Source organism: Acanthisitta chloris, unplaced genomic scaffold (genome assembly GCF_000695815.1).
Source record: "Acanthisitta chloris isolate BGI_N310 unplaced genomic scaffold, ASM69581v1 scaffold13427, whole genome shotgun sequence".
Classification (NCBI taxonomy): Eukaryota; Metazoa; Chordata; class Aves; order Passeriformes; family Acanthisittidae; genus Acanthisitta; species Acanthisitta chloris.
The window spans coordinates 21573-42893 of NW_008681006.1; the positions used below are offsets into that span (position 1 = coordinate 21573).

Consider the following 21321-nt stretch of genomic DNA (forward strand, 5'->3'; position numbering starts at 1 on the left):
GCAGACAAGCTGTGAGCTGGCCATGCCCCTTCCCTCTGCTGAAAACACAAGCCAACATCCAAAACCGGATCAGGCAGGCGTCTGCACACGGAGACAGCATAGTGTGGGCACACCCCAGTGGTCTTCCTTCCCTGATAAATCTGTCTTCTTTCCCAATTTAAGGGGAACTAATTCTCACACTAGCACTGTGAGTCCTCTTCTGTTTTACAAATCCACCAGCACAAGGGCAAATTGGCAGCAAAAGGATGAAATTGAGGCTGCAGAACTGTCCTGCAAAATAAGTTACGATTTCTCACAAGCCATCAATCATGCTCCACTTCCAGCTCTGCTGATGCCCTTCCTGACAATCCCTAATTACCAACGGAGCCAAATACAGCAACCATCATCATTAGCAGAGTTGCAAATTTCTGACCTAATTACCAATTCTAGGATGAAAACTATTTTTCCTATTGTTATTTTCAACTGCTGGTTAAAACCTGTGCTCCCTTCTAAAGAATACCAACTGGAGGCTTGGAAGAAGAATTTGGTTAGATTTTGCAAAAGAATTGCTGTTTTCTTTTCTAGCTAGCTGAATGCTTCAAAAACTATTGGACAATATAAGTTATTTTGAGATAGGTTGGATGGAAAAACAGTATTTAAAGCAACATTAAAAATAGTTATGGAGGTTTTAACAGAAGGACTGCATACAGACACGGTTAGTTTCTTTTCAAAGCTGTACATCTATCATAACACATTACCTGAAGAGTCAGGACAACATTTTCTGGCTGTGGAAGTCAAAACAAATGGAGAATGTGTATAATACACAGGCAGCATGCACAGAAACAAATCACATGAATAGTGAATAATGAATAATTAACCATGACCATAACAATTAACAACACAGAAACAATAACCCACTAAAGTAAAATAAAGCACAGAAACACCATTAAATAACTGGGGCAAAATTTTTACAATAAAATACATAGCAGGTATTTTCTGGTTTCCTTGGTAAGTGGAAGCAATCTAGGATTTGTCCAACTAATACTTCCATCTTAAAACAATGACAGACCAGTTACTTCCACATGGAGCATCTGTTTTGTAGAATTCCCAACATATCTCACAGAAGGTCAGAGATTTCATTAGTTTGCGGTTTAGTGATTTCTTCATGAATTCCACCTGTCATAACTGATATTATATTCCTGATTAACTTGTTCTTTTCAAAGCTTATTGAATTTTGGTAGCTTCAATAGCAGTTTTGGGACCGTAACACATTACACACAAAATTCACCTTCACTTTTAACTAATCATGCAGAGGTTTAATTTAAATATTATCCAAAGGTAAAAAATAGAAAAGGCATTCAAGAAAGACTGAATAAATCTATTTAACAATTCTTAACTGTTTTCTTATCTGTACTACCAGAAAAACACTGAAAATTAAATATACAACAATAGGAATGCCAGAAGAAGCAAATTTCTCCTTTCCTTTTCCACACTGGAAATAGAATTTATTGTCTTTTCTCCTTCATCTCTGCATGACAAGTTCAGAGCTGATAATGCTTTCCTTTTTCTTATAACTGGAAGAGAACTAGGCAAGCTAAAGATGGCAAAATCCCTCAAAGTCTGATGTGTGAGAATCCTAAATGTTCAAGTTTCAAGAATTTTTTTCAGCACCACACACATCCTTATGAAACCTCTACTGTGTAATCTTACTTAAAATGTGCAAAATCATATTTTTAACACATTTACGTATTACCTCCCATATTAATGGGAGGAAGACAAATGCTTGTCCTCCCTTCTAGATCTGGTGCTAAATATGATTTTGATCCTTTGAGGCAAGCACTCTTGCAGCAGAGGTACAGCAATGTGAGCAGCAGTGAGCTGGCTCCCCCTGAGCAGGCACGGCTCAGCTGCTGGGCTGTCCTGGCAGGCTGCTGCCCCTGGCAGGGGATGGGGAGATGCTGATGGAAGAGTCCAACTGGGAACACTGGGACACAGAGCACAGAAGTGGGAAGGGCCTCCTGGGTCACAAACACATTCTATAAATAGGTTAAAAAAAAATATAGTGGAGTGACAGCAAAAATTTAACAGGATAAATAAATATGAGAGGCAGATTTCCTGTTCTTGCCTCCAAAGGGCTGTTCCCAATGTTTGGGTGAGCAAATCTTCTCACATGGATTTGCACATGGTCTGTTTCAGCCCCTTTGTTTCTGTGCTAGCACTATTATTTGCCCAAGGAGGAGTGATTTCTTCCTAGTGTTTCCTCTCCATAGATGTATTTTAAAATGATATTCACACTAATCAGTTATTTTCTTAAGCAAAGCAAACTCTTCCAGTTTCCTCTGGAGACCCACAGGTTTCACAGATCACCCTAATGGACACTTTCTGAATTCATTCTAGCCTGAGTTCATTCTCCTTGAATTTCAGTGATCAAAACCACAGGGAAACATTTCTAACTACTTACCCACACCCTGCAGTGAAATTCACACTTGCCTGTCTCCACTGGATATGCCTCCAAAGGCACATCCATGCTGGCCTCTTCACAGTTAACACTGACTGATGCTTCTGTCCTGATATATTTTCCTTTTCCAAATTTGTTTTAAAGTTTTGCACTGTATTCAGGTCAAAATTTGGACTGATAAATGGCCTATAGCTGTTTTGCTTCTTAAGAACTTCTAATATTGTATCTGCCACCCTATAATTGCACAGCACAACAACAAGTACATTCACTACACAGGACTATAGCCCTCATTAGTCTCAAATTTTTCTTGGCTTATGTACTAGTTACTAAGTACTATACTTATGCTCATGTATACCACCTATGATCTAATGGTTTTGCCCCAAGACTCTGCCAACCACATCCAACCCTACATTCCACCCTGGGTGTGCAGGCACTATGATGCACCACTCTTACAGAGTTCAACCAAACAAGCACGTGGGATTGGCAAGAGTCACTTGATGCAGCAAGGATGCCATGCAGAGGCTATCAGATTGCTGGAGAAACAGGCTTGTTGTCCAGAAGGCATAGAAGCACAAGCCTTTTTCCTTTCAAATCCCAAGATCATTCAGGCCATCCTGATTCAAGGCAATAGCTCAGTGCCAGTATGCCAAGTGCCATACTCATCCTCCTGCCAGGTACACCATACTGCAGGGACTATAAAAATGTAGCTCTGATGAAGTAACTTGCCTGTTGCCTGGTCACAGTTAATATTCCTACTGCAGAAACTCAACCCCTGATACTGCCTCAAAGGCAGAACACAGTCCTTGAGAACAGCCTAAAAATCAGCTGCATGTTAAATTCTTTCTTCTCTTGCTACCAGATACCCTAAAAATTTCAACTGTTACAGGATATTCACAAACCTAAAGAGATAATGGAAAATGGCTTTGATGCGCTTAACATGCTACACAAACAAAAATATACTTTATAAGTAGGCTATGGGAACTTTGTTTTACAAAGGCACCAGAACTAGCACAAAAATTCAGCTTTTTGATGACAGTAGCTTAAGGTTACATGGGAGCTGAGCAGTAATGGTTCTCTCTAAGCGTTTTTAAATAAAAGCAATATTTTTCAATACAAAGAGCCTTCAATCTTTGTGCAACAGACACCACAATCACATTACAGCTGGAATTTATAAGTCAACCTTAACTACGAGCAGTTTCTTTACAGTGGCTTATGGAATTTTCAATTGTTTTTGAGAGGTTTTGGTCCCAATATTTTCTATGAAACCACCACACTTGTTATTCAAATATTTCATACTGTATCTTGTTCATATAGTTGAACAATTTAAAACTAATTCCTGGTTTAGAAACAAAACTGAATTTCAAAGTCATCATTTTCATTATTTTATGCAGATACACACAGACAATTTACCTTTTGATAATCGCCCTGTGTATTTCCAAACTGCTGCTGTGCTAGTTTTCTGATGAGATCTGAAAATAAGCAAGAATATTCCAGAGTTTTAATTTATAAAAGCAGAGGACAGAGAACGGTATGAATTCTGCTGTTAGGTAATCAAGATGAAATTAAGAACAGAAATCAACAGCATAGGCAAGCACATAAGTGTCCCCATAAATCTGCCTGGTAACAACGTTTTTAATCCGCTGTGTGTTTTATGAGCTCACAGGAAGACAGCCAGGTTATCTATCAATTAATCAATTGCCATTGAAATACAGTGAAGGTTTTTCTGAGGTCATACCATAAAATCATTATTAAAAGTTCATCACACATATATCAATTACTTGGACAATGTTCTGGGTATCAGATTTGCTTCATGATTATGCCAAGTACACACTTGCATAGATATACATACACACACACAGCATAATGTGCAAAACAAGCATGATAATGATGATTTCTTGACTGAAGGGTACAAGGAGGACTTTGTTCTTGCCAACATCTTCCCAATCTTTTTTCTTCTTTTTCAAAAATCTTCGTCTCTGGACCAATAGAGAGTATGCAACAACACCAAAACAAATCAGAAAGCCTAACACATGACAATTTACTGTATGTGCAGCTCCATCCAACACTCACTCTAACTTACAATATAAACAAAATACAGCAACCATCATAAAAACAAAGCAGAAACTTAACACAAATAGTGCAAATTTCAGTAAGCCCTGGCAGCTGCAATGAACGGTTCCCCTTTTTGGGACATCACCAGCCTACCGTTATCAAGGTTTTGACAAGCCTACAGGAATTATGCTGGGAACTGTGGTTCCTGGTTATTTCTGTGACAACCTGCACTTGAGGAGAAACAGCTGACTGAACTTCTGGTCTCCTCTGAAGAAGAGGAAGCACATTAGGAAGGAGCACACTACACCTCAAGGAGGCACTCTGCCCCTCAGGTTCATACAGAGCTGGACTTCATGCTACTGTTACCCTGGTTTTAGTCTCCCTATATGCAAATGAACATATTTGATAAAAACCTCCAGTAAGTTACCTAAGCAGGGGATCAATAAACGACCTGAAGGTTCAAAACCGACTATTCATCTCCCCCTAAAAATCCAAAACCACTCAAAATTTATTGCAGCACTTGTGAAATACATTCAGGGAGTTCACAGGGGCTGTGATTTCTCTCATTCTGCACGTGGCTCAGGAAAACAAAGCAAAAAGCACCCACAGTCCTCCCTCCCCAACAGCCTGCAGAGGGAACATGGACTCCACTGAACTGCATATTGAAGAGATCCTGAAGAGTTCCTCACAGAAAACTGTGTCCAAGGAAAGAAAATACACAACAGCAAGGTATCAACTGCAGTTTTAAGGCAGACAGTCCTTGCAAAGGAGCTGCAGCCACCAAGACTGCCAATTGAGAAACAAGTCTGTCAATGCATCACTGAAGTGTCAAGCCACAAATCATTGCTCAGAAATGAAGTACATCCTAGAGCACAGAAAGAGTGCTAGCAATAGGTAAGCAAGGACTCTTTATAGTGAGGCAACCTCATTTTGGAAAGGCCTTACAAAGTCTCTTACAAAGTATAAGCTAAGGCTGAATCCCACAATAACAGAAATAAACCCCAAACATATGCAGATTAAGCACTTGGGAAGCACAGAAGAATTGCAATCCTTGCATTCCTTTCAAGCTCTGCATCTTGGGAATCATGAGGCACACACCACTGCATGGGATTCACCACTGCAGCTCTGAAACACAGGATCAATCAGAGAATCAACCAGGTTGGAAAAGACATCCAAGATCATCAAGTCCAACCCTACCGTTGGTACAAGACCATGACACTAAGTGCCACATCCAGTCTCAGCTTGAAAACCTCCAGGGACGGTGAATCCACCACCTCCCTGGGCAGCACATTCCAATGTCTGATCACGCTCTCCGTCAAAAAATCTCTTCCTAAGATCCAACCTAACTCTTCCCCGGCAGAACTTGAGTCTGTGCCCTCTTGTCCTACTGCTGGTTGCCTGGGAGAAGAGACCAACCCCCACCTGACTACAACCTCCTGTCAGGGAGTTGCAGAGGGTGATGAGGTCTCCCCTGAGCCTCCTCTTCTCCAGGCTGAACACCCCCAGCTCCCTCAGCCTCTCCTCATGGCACTTGTGCTCCAGTCCCTTCACCAGCCTCGTTGCTCTGCTCTGGACCTGCTCCAGCACCTCAATGTCCCTCCTGAATTGAGGAGCCCAGAACATCTCACACACTGGGACCAGCAGAGTCCTCCCTGCATCATCCATGTTTCTCCAAAAGTGTCAGCAAAAAGGAGCTTTACAGACAGGCTAAGTGAGGGAAAGCTGCACAAACCCCAAAGCTGTAATTCACACTAGCGGTTAGAAAACTTTTTCTTCTTCAGGAGAGGCAACCTTTCTTCTTGTTTATGTCTATGTATCTACCATGTAAATAAGTTTAAGAAATATTAGTGCATAAAATATAAATGCAATGAATTTTTTTTACAGCTAGATGGCTTTTAGTGTACAGGAAAAGAGCTAAACCAACTCTCTTCGTTTACTTACTGATTCAACTATTTAACACTGTGTGACAACATGGTGTAGAACAGCCACTAATGAGAAACTTCTACCAGCTTAAATGAGAATGTGATAGGAAGGAAGAAAAGCTTCTGTGATCCTCAATGGCTCGAAGCAGCACAGACTGACTGTGCACAGGAGCCAACTGCCCAGGGTGCTGTGGCATCTCTCTCCTTGCTGCTACTCTGAAGCTGACCAGAAAAGCCCTCAGCAACCTGCTCTCACCTCCAGGCTGCTCAGAGGTTCATCTTGCTCTGGAAAAAGGTTGGACTTGATGATGTCTGGAGATCCCTTCCAATGTGAATTATTCCAAAGTAATCCTGCAATCATAATGACTTTTTATCATAAATTATTTAGTAGAGTAGTGAAAACACTGCCAAGAAGCATGTAGGAAAGTACGATCTTAATGTTGACAAAAAGACCCTTTTATACGTTCCCTGTTGTTGGGAATTGGTACAAGAAAATTTTGAGAGCATTAGTTTTTCCTATTAAACAAAAGTTGATAGATTTTATCCATTCTTCTAGTTCTGTCCCATAATAAATGAAGACCCAAACACGTTACATAAAGTTTTACATCTATACACACACATACACACTTCTGGACCTTTGTATACATCTGTGTATGCCTGTGTAAGTGACTGCTCAAGAGAAACAACAGTTGAGGCTGGAAGGGACCCCCCCCAGGATCCAATGTCCCCAAGTTCAACTTTCCAGCTCAGGGCAGAGTGACCCACCACAGGTGACCCAGGGCCATGTCCAGTCAGGTGTTGATTATCTCCAAGAATAACAGCCAATACTTAAAAAACCCAAACCAAACCAAAACCTGTGCTAATTCCTTGTGATATGCTTACATTGCTCAGAATGTTCATGATTCACAGTTCATTTATACTGCTTCCATATTTTATAGCTGGTATGTCAAAAAAAAAAACAATTCAAACTGAACATGCTATGACAAACTTACACAGAAAATAGCACTTTGTATGTGTTTGAAATTTAAAGACTCTAAAGCTTGTTCATCAGAAAGTAAAACACCTTTAGGTTTAGCAATAAACAGGAAAGCCTGAAAACAGGTACAAAACGTTCCCACATGGACAGAATAAGTTAAAAAGAACAATACAGGTTCCACACACAGCACAATGGCTGCTACTACACAGCCCATTTTCCCCCTTAATTTTACAGAATGTGAGATTTCCCTGCTGAATAAAAGATTTACTACTTATATTGCTTTGCAATGATTTTTCAGAAGTGATGCTTCAGGGTGTTTTTCTCACCAGGCAGCACTCCGTGATTGACCAGTCTTTACCATGAATTTATTATTTCAATAGCCTTCAGTATCAACAGGATTAGACACATTCCCAGTTAATTCATTTCAAATGAAATGTGAAAGTCATATATATTCCCATAAAAATACTGTGAGATTACCTGCAGTTACTCACCCACACATCTGTATGCACAAACACAACTCAGTGGCTTTGCAGCACCAAAAATCTCCCTGCTCATTGCAGGTGTACTAGACTAGATGATCTTTTAAGGTCCCTTCCAAACCAAAGTATTATGTGATTCTGTTAGGTTTTACACACATTGATACTAATCACAGTTACTACTGCACAGCTTAAGGGTTAAAGTGGGGGGAATGTCCTGTGCCAGGTACTGTGTAAACACTGCTCACTGTAGCATGGTGAGGAGACACCTCAGCTCGCATCTTATTCAGCCTGTGAATTTAGTTTGTTATTATGAAACATCTTTCCCCCTTAGCTAGAACACCTCATCTCTAGCATTCAAATAAGCTTTTATTTACAACTGAACTGAGGTAACTCCACACAACTCACCTCTGCATTATTGGCAGAGCACCACACCTTGAGGCTGATTTCTGTTTCAAATATGAAAGTGCTAGGAAGGTGTGATAAAAAGTGGTGTTCTTTATTTTCAAATTAGCAGGATTACTTCTGAAATCTTGGCTTGACCAGCTGCACACATTGTTTCACAGGACCAGTAATCCAAGGCTTTAGCACAGAACACATTTTATCACTGGGGTTAAAGAGATTTACCTTGTGAGGCTCATTTACAGGGCTAATTACATTACTGCTTTGCTGTCTCCTTCCTGCTCTCATCACACATGCAAAATGCCATCTGCCCTAGTAAATCTAACTAGCTAGATGAACTGTTAATTTACCAACGCAATTTGTGAAGAAATATTAAGCATCTCTGAGGATCTCCAGTTAAGAAAACATAATCACCAACTCCTGCATTGCATGAGGATTGTATATAGACACTCAATATCTCATTACCCTGGCAAGAAAATGAGGTCATCACCAGGCTTGCTTCTTAGAACTGCTCTACAGAAAGGGATAGCAAAAATAATAGAGATTTAAAAATAAGCTGTCTGGCTATTAAGTACCAACATAAATTAGTTACAAATTCTTCTGCCAAGAAAGCTTTTCAAATGTAGGTGACAGGAAAACAGTTGGGAGTAAAACCTTTGGGAATGCTATGCTTCCTCTTCACTCAAACAATTCCATTGAGCCAGTTCAGCTATAGTGCAACTCCAGCATTAATCAAATTATGCCAGAAATTAATTTGCCTTTTTATGCATAATATAATATATTAGGCTTCTATTCTGAAAGGTCTTCAAACAAACCAGTGAGAACCATGACTGAAGCATTCATATCTCACTGAATGGAGATTTTTCAGAACAAGAGGGGAGAACTATATAGATAATACATATGATCAATTAATAAATACTTTAATGTTATCTCATTCTAATGTATAAAACAGTATTTCAGTCCATTCTGTTCATGTATAATACAGAGAGCCAATGGACTACATACACACTGAACAATTAAGCATCTCTCTGAATATGGGTCAGTTAGTCTGAAATTAATGAAATGAAATGACTTCAAGCTTGTTTTTTTCCTCTCTAATTATGACTCAGACTAATGAATATCTCTTGCAAGGTCAAGAAAACCAGGAAAGTCTCAAAGGTTAATTTAGCTTATCAGAGACAAAAGCCTTCCAGGTATTTTACAGCAAGTTTTACTGCAAGTTCACTTTATTGACATTTTAAAATACTTGCTTTGACTTAAGTGGGGCTTTGGTTACTTTTCCAAAGCCTCTAACCAATAGCCTTTCCTGTGGTCAGGTTCAGCTCCCACTGAAAAGGCTACATTATGGCTCTGCTCACTCTTACTGTCCCTAATCCCACAGCAACCACTTGCCTCCGGTTCCACTGGGAGAGTTCAGCAGTGCTGATGACCAAAGAATTCACCATGCACATTGGTGAGATTGCAGAACAATGCCACATTCCTCACCCCATGCAGTCTATCCTCCTTCTGCAGAGCAAGAAGAAAAATCACTCTGTAGCCCAAGTGGGAAGTCTCACAGATAAGGAGATCTTCCCACAAAATAAAAGATCACTTCAGTCCACCAATAAGGAGTCTAATCCATGCATTCACTTGTATAGTCTAGACCATTCCTTTCCAACTCCATACTGAAAATCTTCACTCCCCTCTTCAAAATGTCTCACTCAGACAGACCTGAGACATAACCCTCACTCTAAGCTAATAAAAAACCCCAGCCTTGTCAGATAAATTCCCCCTCAACTTTTAGGCAAGCGCTCTCTGCTACAATTCACTTTTTTTCTTCCCAATTGAGTTACTACTGGGAACATCAGGTTGGTTCAGCTCCTACCTTCCTGTGCCACACAAGAGGCCATTCTGGCCCTCTTCCCTTCCAGCACAACTCCTGAGCCACACATTGACCCTCCCTCACTTCTGCAGCTCACACACAAGAGCAACTTACACCGCAGAGATGGTGAAAGGAAATTCTCTGTTCAATCACCTATTTATCCACCTGCATCAAGGAAATGATGTGCAAAACCAGTAATTTTAAATCAGCAACCATTCTGTTGGACATGAATAAAAGGTCAGTATGAAAGGAAGCTGTACCTCCCCACTGACGTGCAAAACAAAGCCTTAGAACCTGTTATTCCACTATGTCTGTAAGAACTTGTTTAAGTGGGGGTAAACCCCCCAACAAATACATACTATATTGCTTAAGTATTTTAACTTCTCATCTGCTATGGCAATCTGTCTTTTCACCCTCTTCTGCCTTCAGCATGCTGTTTCCCCTCATCAACACAACCATCATCCACTCCCATTCCTTGACTCTGCATTCTCTAATTACATGTTGTTTTCCTCCAGTACTCTGCTGGTCGTAAAATCCACCAACACACACTATGACACAAGCAAAAACATAGTAAATACAGTTTTAAGGTCTTGGCAGTCTTGTAAAGCACATGCTGCCTTAATCATAGCTGAAAGGATAAGCTACCAGACCACCTAGAAATGAGCCTTAGCAGTGAGGGGCAACATAAGAGAGAGAAGGGGGTAGAGATGCAGCATGAAATAGGCAATGAAGCAATGAACAGCTATGTAGGAGTGGTATAAACAAGGTGAGCTGTAGCCAGAGCACAGGTAGGACTAAGCATGGTGCGACTGCTGAAGAGAAGGAATTGCAGGGCAGCAACAACTGCTGAGGGAACCAGAATGCAAAATTAAGGAGATCCTCTTTGTACCCTTCTGACAGAAAACAGCACTGGTCCACCAAAGAAATCGCATAGCAGTGGATCAGATAATAGTAACAGTCAACGAACTTCGCTCATGCACACAACAGAAGCTCCCCAATTTTCCAAAAATGGAAGTTATTAGTCAGGAAGACCAAAGAGGTAATTTAAGTCTTCCACAGGAAACCCTCACACCTTAACACTGCCTCAAACTTGAGGTTATTAACTTCAGGTTATTTTTTTAGTGCAGTCCCATTTTTTCTTTAAGCACATTCTGGTTTCCATCAACATGCACAGACAATGTTAAAGAGTCTGGCAAAGGAAAAGGTTTGAAGAAAAAAGAAATAGCCACAACATTGACTGTTACAGGACACCTAGAATGAAAGATTTCTCCTTTGAAAATAACCTTTGCAAGGGCTTTCTAGTTGTTCTTTGCTACAAAGAAAGTTCTGTTCTTGCTGAAGTTTTGGAAAAAGAACAGAAAGAGAGAAGTCTTTAGAAAAAGCCTTCCTTAGGAGGCTGTGATACATTTGCATGCATCACACAGATACAAAGCGAAGCAGAAAGCTTTGAAGAAGTATTTCACACAGAAAGTGCATTCTCTCATTTTTCTGAAGGCAACAAAACTTCCGTAGCACATTGTTTGAGCCACGACAGCTATTTTTTGCCACTTACTTTGCTCATAGTAGCTACCTAAAGTTCTCCCTAGGCCACCATCTGGCAAGGATTTACAACAGATTATGGGCAAAGATTTAACTTGGTGCACTGTACATGCTGGTCTGTTTTAGCACAGTGCAGAGGCTGAGCAACAGTACACATACTGGACTTGTAACTTCAATCAAAGTAGTAAATATTTAGACTGTATGAATGACAGCATTTTTACTCTTCCTTTAGCTCCTCAGGAGTGGCTGTAAACCGAGGAAAGCACAGAAAATCCTCTCTTGCATAATTGGATTATTGGAAATATGAACACAGATAATTGGGAATGACACACTGGAGCCCTGCTGACCAGATTACCTCAGTGATTTGCATTCTAGCAGCTTCCCTGAGATTGATCAGAAATCCCTTTCCCTGTTTCCCCATGTTTCTAAGGGCCATAATTTCCTATGTATGTTTGGTATCTGGGGCATGCATATGGTTCCAAGTACTACAGACACCACCACTTTGCTTAAAAATTAAAGCAGAAGTAAAGGTTGCTGCTCTGAAAGAAGTTAACTAGGCCTGAAGTGCGGATTTGTTCTGCACAGGCACAGCCAGGCATCTTTCAGCTGAGTTAAACAGCCAAAGCAATACTTAATAGTAGCAAAAATATTCATATTCACAACTGTAATCACTGTGCAATGTTCACAAAAATAAAATAATTTGGTATATTTTCAGAGAAAAGAAAGATCTTGACTACGTTATGATGCAATACAGGTCATAATTTAATCACAGATATGTTTTTAGATGAGAATAAATCTGCATAATGAAAAAAGAGCCAAAGCAGGTTTGTGGGGATTTTTTTTGTAACTGACAGGCTTACACTAACGTATATACTGATATATAGTCAGCTTTAACTACACTGGCTGACATTTGTGGCAGCTAGTTTCCCTTCTAACGTGAAGATAACTGACTTGCGGAAAAAGGAAGAAATATACTGAAAAGCTTTAATACTTATATAAATTTAATACTGTTAAAAGGATGACAAAGCCCACTAAAATTAACGCTTACACATTTATTTTGCTCCAGCAACTTTTAAATAGTGCACATTCACTAAGAAAAAAAGCACTACTTTGGTTAAGATCTAGAAGTTACACAAGAGCATCTTGAGAAGCAAATACGATAGCGAGAAAAAGGGAGAGAAAAAATTCTAGTTGTCATAATATACAGTGTAATTAAACATGAGGACTGTGGGAAGATTTTTTGCAAAGAACTATCAAATTCTTATTACTTCAGCTGGCATCATTCAAGAAAAAGCCATCAGTGAACAAGACTTTGTAGTTTGTTGCTCTGTGAACAACCTAAGGAAATTATCAGACCAAAATAAGTGGGCTGGGCTAATGGTCTCTTATTGCGATGGTCTGTGACAAAGAAAAGAGAGTCAAATGACTGACTTTCCAATAACAGGCAGTATCTGTGCAGTATCCCACAGGATTAACTCAAAATGCTTCATAACAGCCAAGAGGATGAAGGAACTGAGAGGTCCCTTAGAGACTTGTGAAAACATTCCAGTAAGTTCAGTGATATCCCTCCTCCTCTCCCCCTCCATCGGTTCCATGAACTACAAGTGAGAAATGAAGTTCAACACTATGTGGATAGAAAAGCTCGTAAAAATTAAATGAAGGGGGAGGATGAACAGCAAAGTAGTAGCCACTGTTAAGTTGGGAAAACCATGGAGCTTCAGCAGAGTGGCCTGAAAACCCATAAAATGTCTGCAGTCACAGATAAATTTTGAAGAAGTTCACACACAGTTACCAGAAAATGTGGCTGACCCAAAACCTGTTCTGTCCCACTTCTCACGACACAAGCTGCTGCAGGTATGCTCTGGAAGTCTCAAACAAGCTATCACACTTCTAGTGGTTTAGATTTCCTGTTAAGAGAGGGAGGGACACAGAACTGCCTTCTTCAAGTGGTGTGATCTGACTGTGATTGTGCCCTGGCATCTGAAAGGCAAAACCAAGGCTTTGACCAAGTTGGTGGCCAAGGTGTTTATCTCTGAGGTACTAAATGGGATGGGAAACCTTTTAGGGAAGCTAATAAAAAAAGCCTAGAGGTTAATTCAGTGTTTTACTGCCATTGCTATCACAAAGAGACCATGCTACATTCAACATACCTAACATTACCAACACCACCTCCAATTTAGACACCACACAACTGTGCTACTTACCTAAATATGTGCATTTCTATGACATGGTACCTTTGCTTCTTTTTCTTTAGAAATATGCAAACCCTGCCAATGAAGCCTCTTTACTTCAAATGATAAAAAACCAACATCCAGTCACAATATCATCCTGTACCTCACATCCTTCCCTTCCCTGTAGCCAGCACCCCTGGATTTAACTGCATCTAGAACTTATCCCCTGTACACTGAAGCAGGGAACGCTGCTGGTCACTCTCTGGTTATACCTTGTGTCTCCAACAAATGTCCACAGACAAAAGGAACAGGGTCAGGACAGTCTCAAGGACTGGTCTAGCACTGCCCATGCTGAAACTATCAGCAGATTTCCTGAGCCAACTCAGTACCTCGACCAGAAAATGCCCAAACCACTTGCCAGAGCTCTACCCAAGAGACAGAAAGGACATTGTTGTACTATTTGGAAGCCAGAGACAGTAGTTTAGATTGGGCAGATGTGAGTTGAGTCTTAATACCACACAACTGTAAGCACATTTAATTTATTATTATTATCTAGACTCCAAGAGGCATTGCTGCTTAGGTACCTTCCAGCTATTACATCCATCTGTGGTAATGCCACTTCTAAGTGCCCTCCTCACAGAAACCAACCCAACTCCTCAAACTCTACCTGAGGTTCATTTTCATTAGTTTCTTCCTTCTGTCCCAACAGCGTTGAAATTGTGAAGCTGGATTGACATTTTCCAATTGCTGTCAAGGCATGTTTTTTCTCCTAGGCACAGCTGGCAGGCAGTATTAAACCAGATCAGGGCAAGCACTGAGGATAGTGTAGAAAAAGGATTCCAGATGTGCACGAGGAGCAAGATTTTCAGATGATCAGCTGTGCTACACTGATTAACAAAATGACTTTCATATTTTCCACATAATACCTGTCTGAAAAAGAGATTCCTTGTTTACATAATCCAAAAGAAGTGGGCAAGAAGACATCAGACAAGTATTAATGTCTGCAACTATAGCTTTCCGTGGTAGCCTCTAGTAGATAATCTATATAAGCCTCCACTCCCTAAAACCTCTGTCTCTTCTCTGTCCGCAAAAAATCCTTTAGACAAGCAATCTGTTAAGATAGTCTGCAGTTTGGAATAGTTCAGGGAAAAGAGAATTACTCTCCTTATGCCTAAGAAAATTAAATAGCCAGCCTTAAATCTGCTTCAGAAATGTTCTCGGACTGTTCTTTGTTCATGGGTATGTCATCAAGTACAGCATCGCTTAACTTCCCAGCACAAAATGAGCAATGATTTTTAAAATGCTATTTCTTTAAATGTGTATGAGTGGGCAGAGAAAAGAAGAGGGTAAGTGATCTTCTAGCTTCCTGCTGCTCCATCTTCCCCAATATTTCCAACATTAAACACAAATTTATTTCAACGTATACACCAAACTACCAAATAAAGGCGCACTGTAAGTTCTTATACCAGTTCCACACAAATGACACCACACTTTGCTGTATATAACACCTGTCACTGGAACCTGCATTTTTTGATACACACTCTTCAGCTACTATTCTAAATTCACAGCTCTAGTCACAGTCATGGGGAAAAAATAGATACAGGGATGTGGTGAAGGCACTGACTCTGCAGCTTACTGAAACTGTCATTTCACAACAAAACTTAGCCAATCTAACACCTAACTTAATAAAGGGCAGATCTTGCTCTTCTTGCCCTCTTCTCAGCTCCTGCACCAGCAATTCCACCTGTGCTCCCAATCCAGCTCCAGGATGTAAGGTTTAAGAAAACCAACCCACATGCACAGGGAGGTAACTATCAAACACTAGCTCAAAAAAGCAGAATATTGCATCAGTACAGCTTCATGCCCAAACTAAAACTGAGACTTCACACAACTGGAAAAAAGAGGATATTCCTATTTAAGTTTTTATAAAATGTCACAATGGCTGTGCAAAACCTTATGGTGCTGGACAGCATCACCTAGAGAGTCTGAGCCAGAGCACAGTCCTTTCACCACATGCTCATGTGGGCATGGCCAAAGCTCCTGGGAAAGTCTCAAGTTTAAAAGCAAAAGGGCATTACCAGCTGCATGTAACTGAACCTTGCTCTGACATCCAGACACATGCATCTTTTTTGGTTTTTGCCCAGGAGTTATGGAAGTTATTGCTAACAGGAAGGAAAACTAAAGTAGAAATGGGCAACCAAGAATTAAAAGGTTACAAAAGGCAGAGAAGATAGTTTTACACACACGACAATTCTGACTGAGTTTAAGTGAAAGGGTTATAAAGTGCTTGGATTACTTCCTTTAGAACCTCACATCCAACACAGTTAATAGATTTAAAAAGTCACTATCCTAGGAGCTCATCAAACCTACCTACATCAACAGGGTTTTGCATATGATTTTTCTATTACAGCTATACTAGCTGCAAATATAGTTTATTTTCACACCAAGTTACATGTTTCTTCTTTACAATATATTCAAGTGTTTTAATTGCTGAATATACTCATGTGAGATGTTAATTACAGAGATAACACAAGACTAACTTGCTGAACTTCACAATCTGCAGCTGCTTTAAAGGCTGACCAGATGAGGAGAAAGGAAGACAAAAGGGGTCAGAGACAGGACTTTCCATTAAAATAATCAAGTTCTGATCCTCTTAACTGCTCAACAAGTGAGATTCCACAACCAGAAAGAATTGAAAGGTGTAGTCCAGGTCTAAAAACCAGTTTGTTTATGTTCCCCACAGGCAAATAGTACATTGAACTAATCATACTATGCTTTGCCCAGGAAGTACCTGCATTCAACAGTTGATTTTTTTTTAATGTTAAAATTTTACTCCCACTTGAGCACAAACAGGGTTATCTAGAATAAAATACAGAAGCTAGAGCAAAGCAGTTGTAACTTAACTGCTAGAGTTGTCCCGAGATACAATATGTTCAGGTACAGTAGAGTAAAATTAACAATTTTTTGTAAGTTTCTTGCCTTATCTCACCTAAAAATAGGAGCAGGAGCTTTATTCTCAGTTTTTTCCTTTGTGAACTCCTCACATTTTTGTTACAAGACACAAGCTGCGAAGCTGAAGATTTTTTTATGCACATCCTGATGGCATGTGGAACCTTAGATTAGCATCATCTTACTGCAACTAACAACTGTTTCCATGGGGACAAAGACAAAACTATGATAACTCACAACAGCCACAGGATAATACTCACCATATCCTGACTACACTAAGTTCACATCTGAAGCTTTCCACCACAACAGGTGACATACCACCATCTCACAACCATGAGAGTCTCACAAATTTATCAATAAATTAATGTTTCAGTTTATGACAATTTCTAAGTAAGAGATAAACTGACAATTCATTTTGTTAGGTGTCTTCTTTCTTAGCTAAGAAATTGATGATAGAATGACAGAAGATGTAGAAGCAACTTGTGATTTTCCTATTTTCATCTATTTATTAAGTGGTGGTATTAGCGAGAGAGAATAATGATGCTCTATCCTACACAGTCATCAACAAAAGGAGTAGTAGCCCCATAGTTTCATCATTTCCATTTCATAAATGGAGAAATAAAGCCACACCAGGATTTAAGAGACCCTAATGAGCCTCAGGTAGCAAACAACCATTTCCACTCCAGTGTATCATTAACTCAAAGTGGAGACTGCTTCCCTGTGTAGCAGTTTACACTTGTGAGTAAATTCACTCCTATTTACAGCAGTAAATCATCTAGTAGTGAGGATGAAAGTATTTGACTGGTGGAGTTGAAAGCAGAATCTACTTACACTCACTGAAGCACTGCAATCAGATATCCTAGTTCACTTTTTTTGAGCTAGTTCCTTGCCATACCCAAAGAGCATAGTGCTGCTCTTTAACTAGATTCAACAATTAAAAAAAACCCTTGAGGTGTTACAGTTCCTTGCCCTCGTTCTGTTAATGTACTTTATGCAAGAACTATATTTAATCCCATTAATAACTTAGCTATTAAATCTAAACTTAAAGTTGTGCTTCCATAAACTGGATGGCACGAATAACTTTAGAAGTGACTAAATACCTACATAGATTTAACTGAAAGAAAACCACCTTACAAAATACTTCTTGACTGTTTTCTATTTTTCTTTAAATGAAGTGACCCCCTTTCAACTGTTAAGTAACATATAAGAATATTTAAATAACTGTTCAGGCTTAGCAGCATGCTTGAAGAACAACATTTCCCAAAGACTCTCATGTCCTTCATATTTTGTTTTATCATAACAGTATAAAGCTCATACTAGCTTTCTCCCTAAAGGGTATACTTGGGACTGAAGGAGTATGAATGTTAGACTGCAACATATTCAGCTCCATAGGGGCACTACTGCAAGTACAAAGATGACTGGCAAAGGCAGGAGTATCTACATGGAATTCAGCAATCCTACCACTTCTTTTCCTCCCAGGTAAGAATACAAATAGTAGATTGGAAAACTGAACATCAAGCTCTTCCAAGTATGAGGAAAAATTACAAGACTACTATGATCAAAGGTCTGAGTGATTGATGCCAAGTCCTGCACACAAATCATACTCCTCTGTGTTATAGTTACATGCAACACACTGGGGCATCAACCTGGACCTAACTCTTCTGAAGCACCACCCCAATCAGAATGATGAAGTTTTGAGTCAGAAACATCAAGAGGCTTGTTTTCTGCACCCACTTGTCATTGTATTTATTTTCATCTCTGAATCACAATTAACTCTATTTCAAGCTGGAATTTAAAAAAAAAATAATTTTAAAAGGCGTTTCAAATATGTAACTACACCATTAATACACTGAATGTGAAAATAGAACAGCATATGGCAAAAGAGATTATGGGGATTAGCCAATTAAATGGTATGACTCAAACTGACATGATCCTTCAAATCTGTATTTTGCAGTGAAGTGTGTGGGGGCATGGGAACACAACTTCACCTAATGCAAACGACAAGAGCCAAACTTCTGAAAAATAACTGATTTGGCAAAAAAAGCATCTTCTAGGAAGGAAGGAGAGGTATGAGACGTTCAAAGCTTACAAGTTAAGAAGAAATTAATTTACTTGTGGATCTCTCCTTTCACTTTAATGTTGGAGTTTGCAACACCTACTTGATGCAGAGCTTACTACAAGGAGCCCCAAAGGACAATAATCATAAATTATATACTCACTAATTACTCACATGCTTAGGACACATGATATTAATTCTGTCATACAAGATTGCAGACCAAATTCCTGGTAATATAAAAACACAGTAAACATCTCACTGAAATCAAGTTCCACAACCACAAAAGAATCAAATTTTCAAGCAGGGTTTTGGGCAGAACAAAGGCCTCTTTCTAAGGGCTGAATGCAGATGGCAATCCTAACACATCAGGTCCCACACAGAGGCAAATAGTTCACTTGCATATTTAACAGAAGGAAAGAGGCAAAAAAAGCAGAAGTATCTGGAAACAGTTCCTCCAAAACGTGACATCACTGTCACCTTCATGCAACTGCCCTCATTACACCTGTGTAAGACCTGCTTGAAAGACAGATCCCGCGGGAAACAGGCCAAGATTTTACTCTGCTGGTTTACCCCTGGGACTCTGAGCACTTGTCTAAATAGAATTCATTCATCCAAGTTCATTTGAGCTCATTCTTCTGCAGCTATGTCAGCACTGTGTGAAGAAATGTCAAAAACACAAGCAAAGAGTAGTTCACAGGTATCACACACATAGTGACCAACTTGACCAAAGAATTTATCTAAAACTTTAAATTACTCAAGGTTTTAATGTATAAATTGAAAGCTGTGCTACAAAATAATATAAACACCTTTTATACAGTTACAGGTAAACCACTAAAAGGAATCAGTTAAAAATCAAAGCCTTCCTTAGATTTTATTAAAGGGTCACCTCAAAAGAATTTTTAATGCCTGTATTATACAAACACATTAGCACTTTAAGGGCTAAACCAAACAAAAAGCATCTTGAAAAGCTGAGCTGATACAATTGCTACACCCACAAACAGAGTTTCCAAAAGCACCTTTTAATAAATGCAACCTCAATAAGCACACACTTCAACACCTTAACTTTCCCTTTAGAAGGGACAACTTTGTAGCAAAGAAATAGAAAGAAAAAAGCTCCATAAAACAGGTGCGGTTTCAAGTCTTAACTTGACAGGTTTCAAAGGAACAAGAAGTCACACGTGGCTGTGTAATGGAACTGCCCTTTCATAAACTTGACTGAGGATGCACAGATATGGAAACAAATGAAATTTAAGTTTTTCATTTCCTAGGCTAAATCTTATACTATTACAACCACCTAACTGTTTACCATAATAGGCAAAACTCACAGAATTATCTCTGATGGATTTAATATGAAATACAAAAGCAGTTTATTCTTTACTCCTAACTCATGCTTCTGAGCAAAGAAAGTTTCAGTTAAGAAAAAAAAGCCTCAAATGCATCAGTGACAGCTTTGAGATATGTAAGCAAAGTTCTGTGAAATTTCACCAACATTTCATTGTCACTAACAACCTCCTTCCCACTATACTTAGCAGGAAAATGGAACTCTACACATTTCCAGGCCCTAACACGTGCTACTTACAAAGACCTTCATATGATTTACTTCCTGATTATGGCCTTGGTATCCACAACAGGACAAGCACATCAATAACAAGTTTGTATTTAAAACAAGAAAAAAAAGGTAGTTTATCTGCTTACCTTGAGGAAAAGAATTTGGCTGCACTAAGTACAGGAATGCATGCACTATTCTAAACAAAATTCCTATTGCCCCAGGTTCATGGTATGCACCTGTATCATACGTCTTGGATGGTACAAATCCAAAATCCAAAGTCCCAGGAGGTGGTTTGTATATAGGCTGTACCTCTGAAATAGTACTTCCACAAAGCAGCAGCAGCAGCAAACACAGTTCCACAGCCATTGCTAGCAGTATGCATAAAATTGGAGGTAGAGATATTTGTCCAACCAAGTCTAGAAATCTTCAATACATTCACTTGCGGGTTGGGTTAGCTTTCCAGCCAGGAGAATGTTGGTGCACTCTCACAGCTTTAATTCTTTAGTGTCCTCTTACTTCGGAGTGGTACAGCAGCCTCTCGTGGAAATGACTCAGCGCACCATCTCTGGCAAGGGAAAAAAAAAAAGAGCTCATTAAGTTGTGTGCGAGCAGACAGGAAAGTGCAAGATAGCCTGCAATCTTCTGAGGAAATTGCACATATCAATGGCTGTAGAAACGAGCCAGATAGGATAGGAAAGAAAAGAAAGATTGAGGTTTGTGAATAATATGGTATACTACATACACTGTACTTGAAAGAGGTGGAAAAAACAATTATGCATAGTTCCAGGTCAGTGAGTTTTCAAAAAACAAACAAAGCAGAGCATTGGTACAGCTCCAAGGGAAACAAAACTAAAGGAACAGTGTATGAATTGCACTTCTGACTAAGTACAATATGTCGTGTCACTACAGTTACACAATGCATTTAATCAGC

The 21321-nt window shown here is 39.5% G+C and overlaps 1 protein-coding gene across 1 annotated transcript in view; it reads right to left on the reverse strand.

Moving 5' to 3' along the window:
- Positions 1-20955, reverse strand: part of LOC103805300 (prominin-1-A-like) — a gene marked incomplete at its 3' end in the record, with an annotated part of 42012 nt that extends 21057 nt beyond the window's left edge. Inside the window, exons 1-3 of the mRNA XM_009077940.1 lie at positions 20537-20955; positions 3848-3906; positions 738-764 (exon numbers count right to left, since the gene is read on the reverse strand). Of these exons, the coding sequence (XP_009076188.1) occupies positions 738-764; positions 3848-3906; positions 20537-20756 (306 nt within the window). The remainder of the gene's footprint in view (positions 1-737; positions 765-3847; positions 3907-20536) is intronic.
- Positions 20956-21321: the final 366 nt, after the last annotated feature.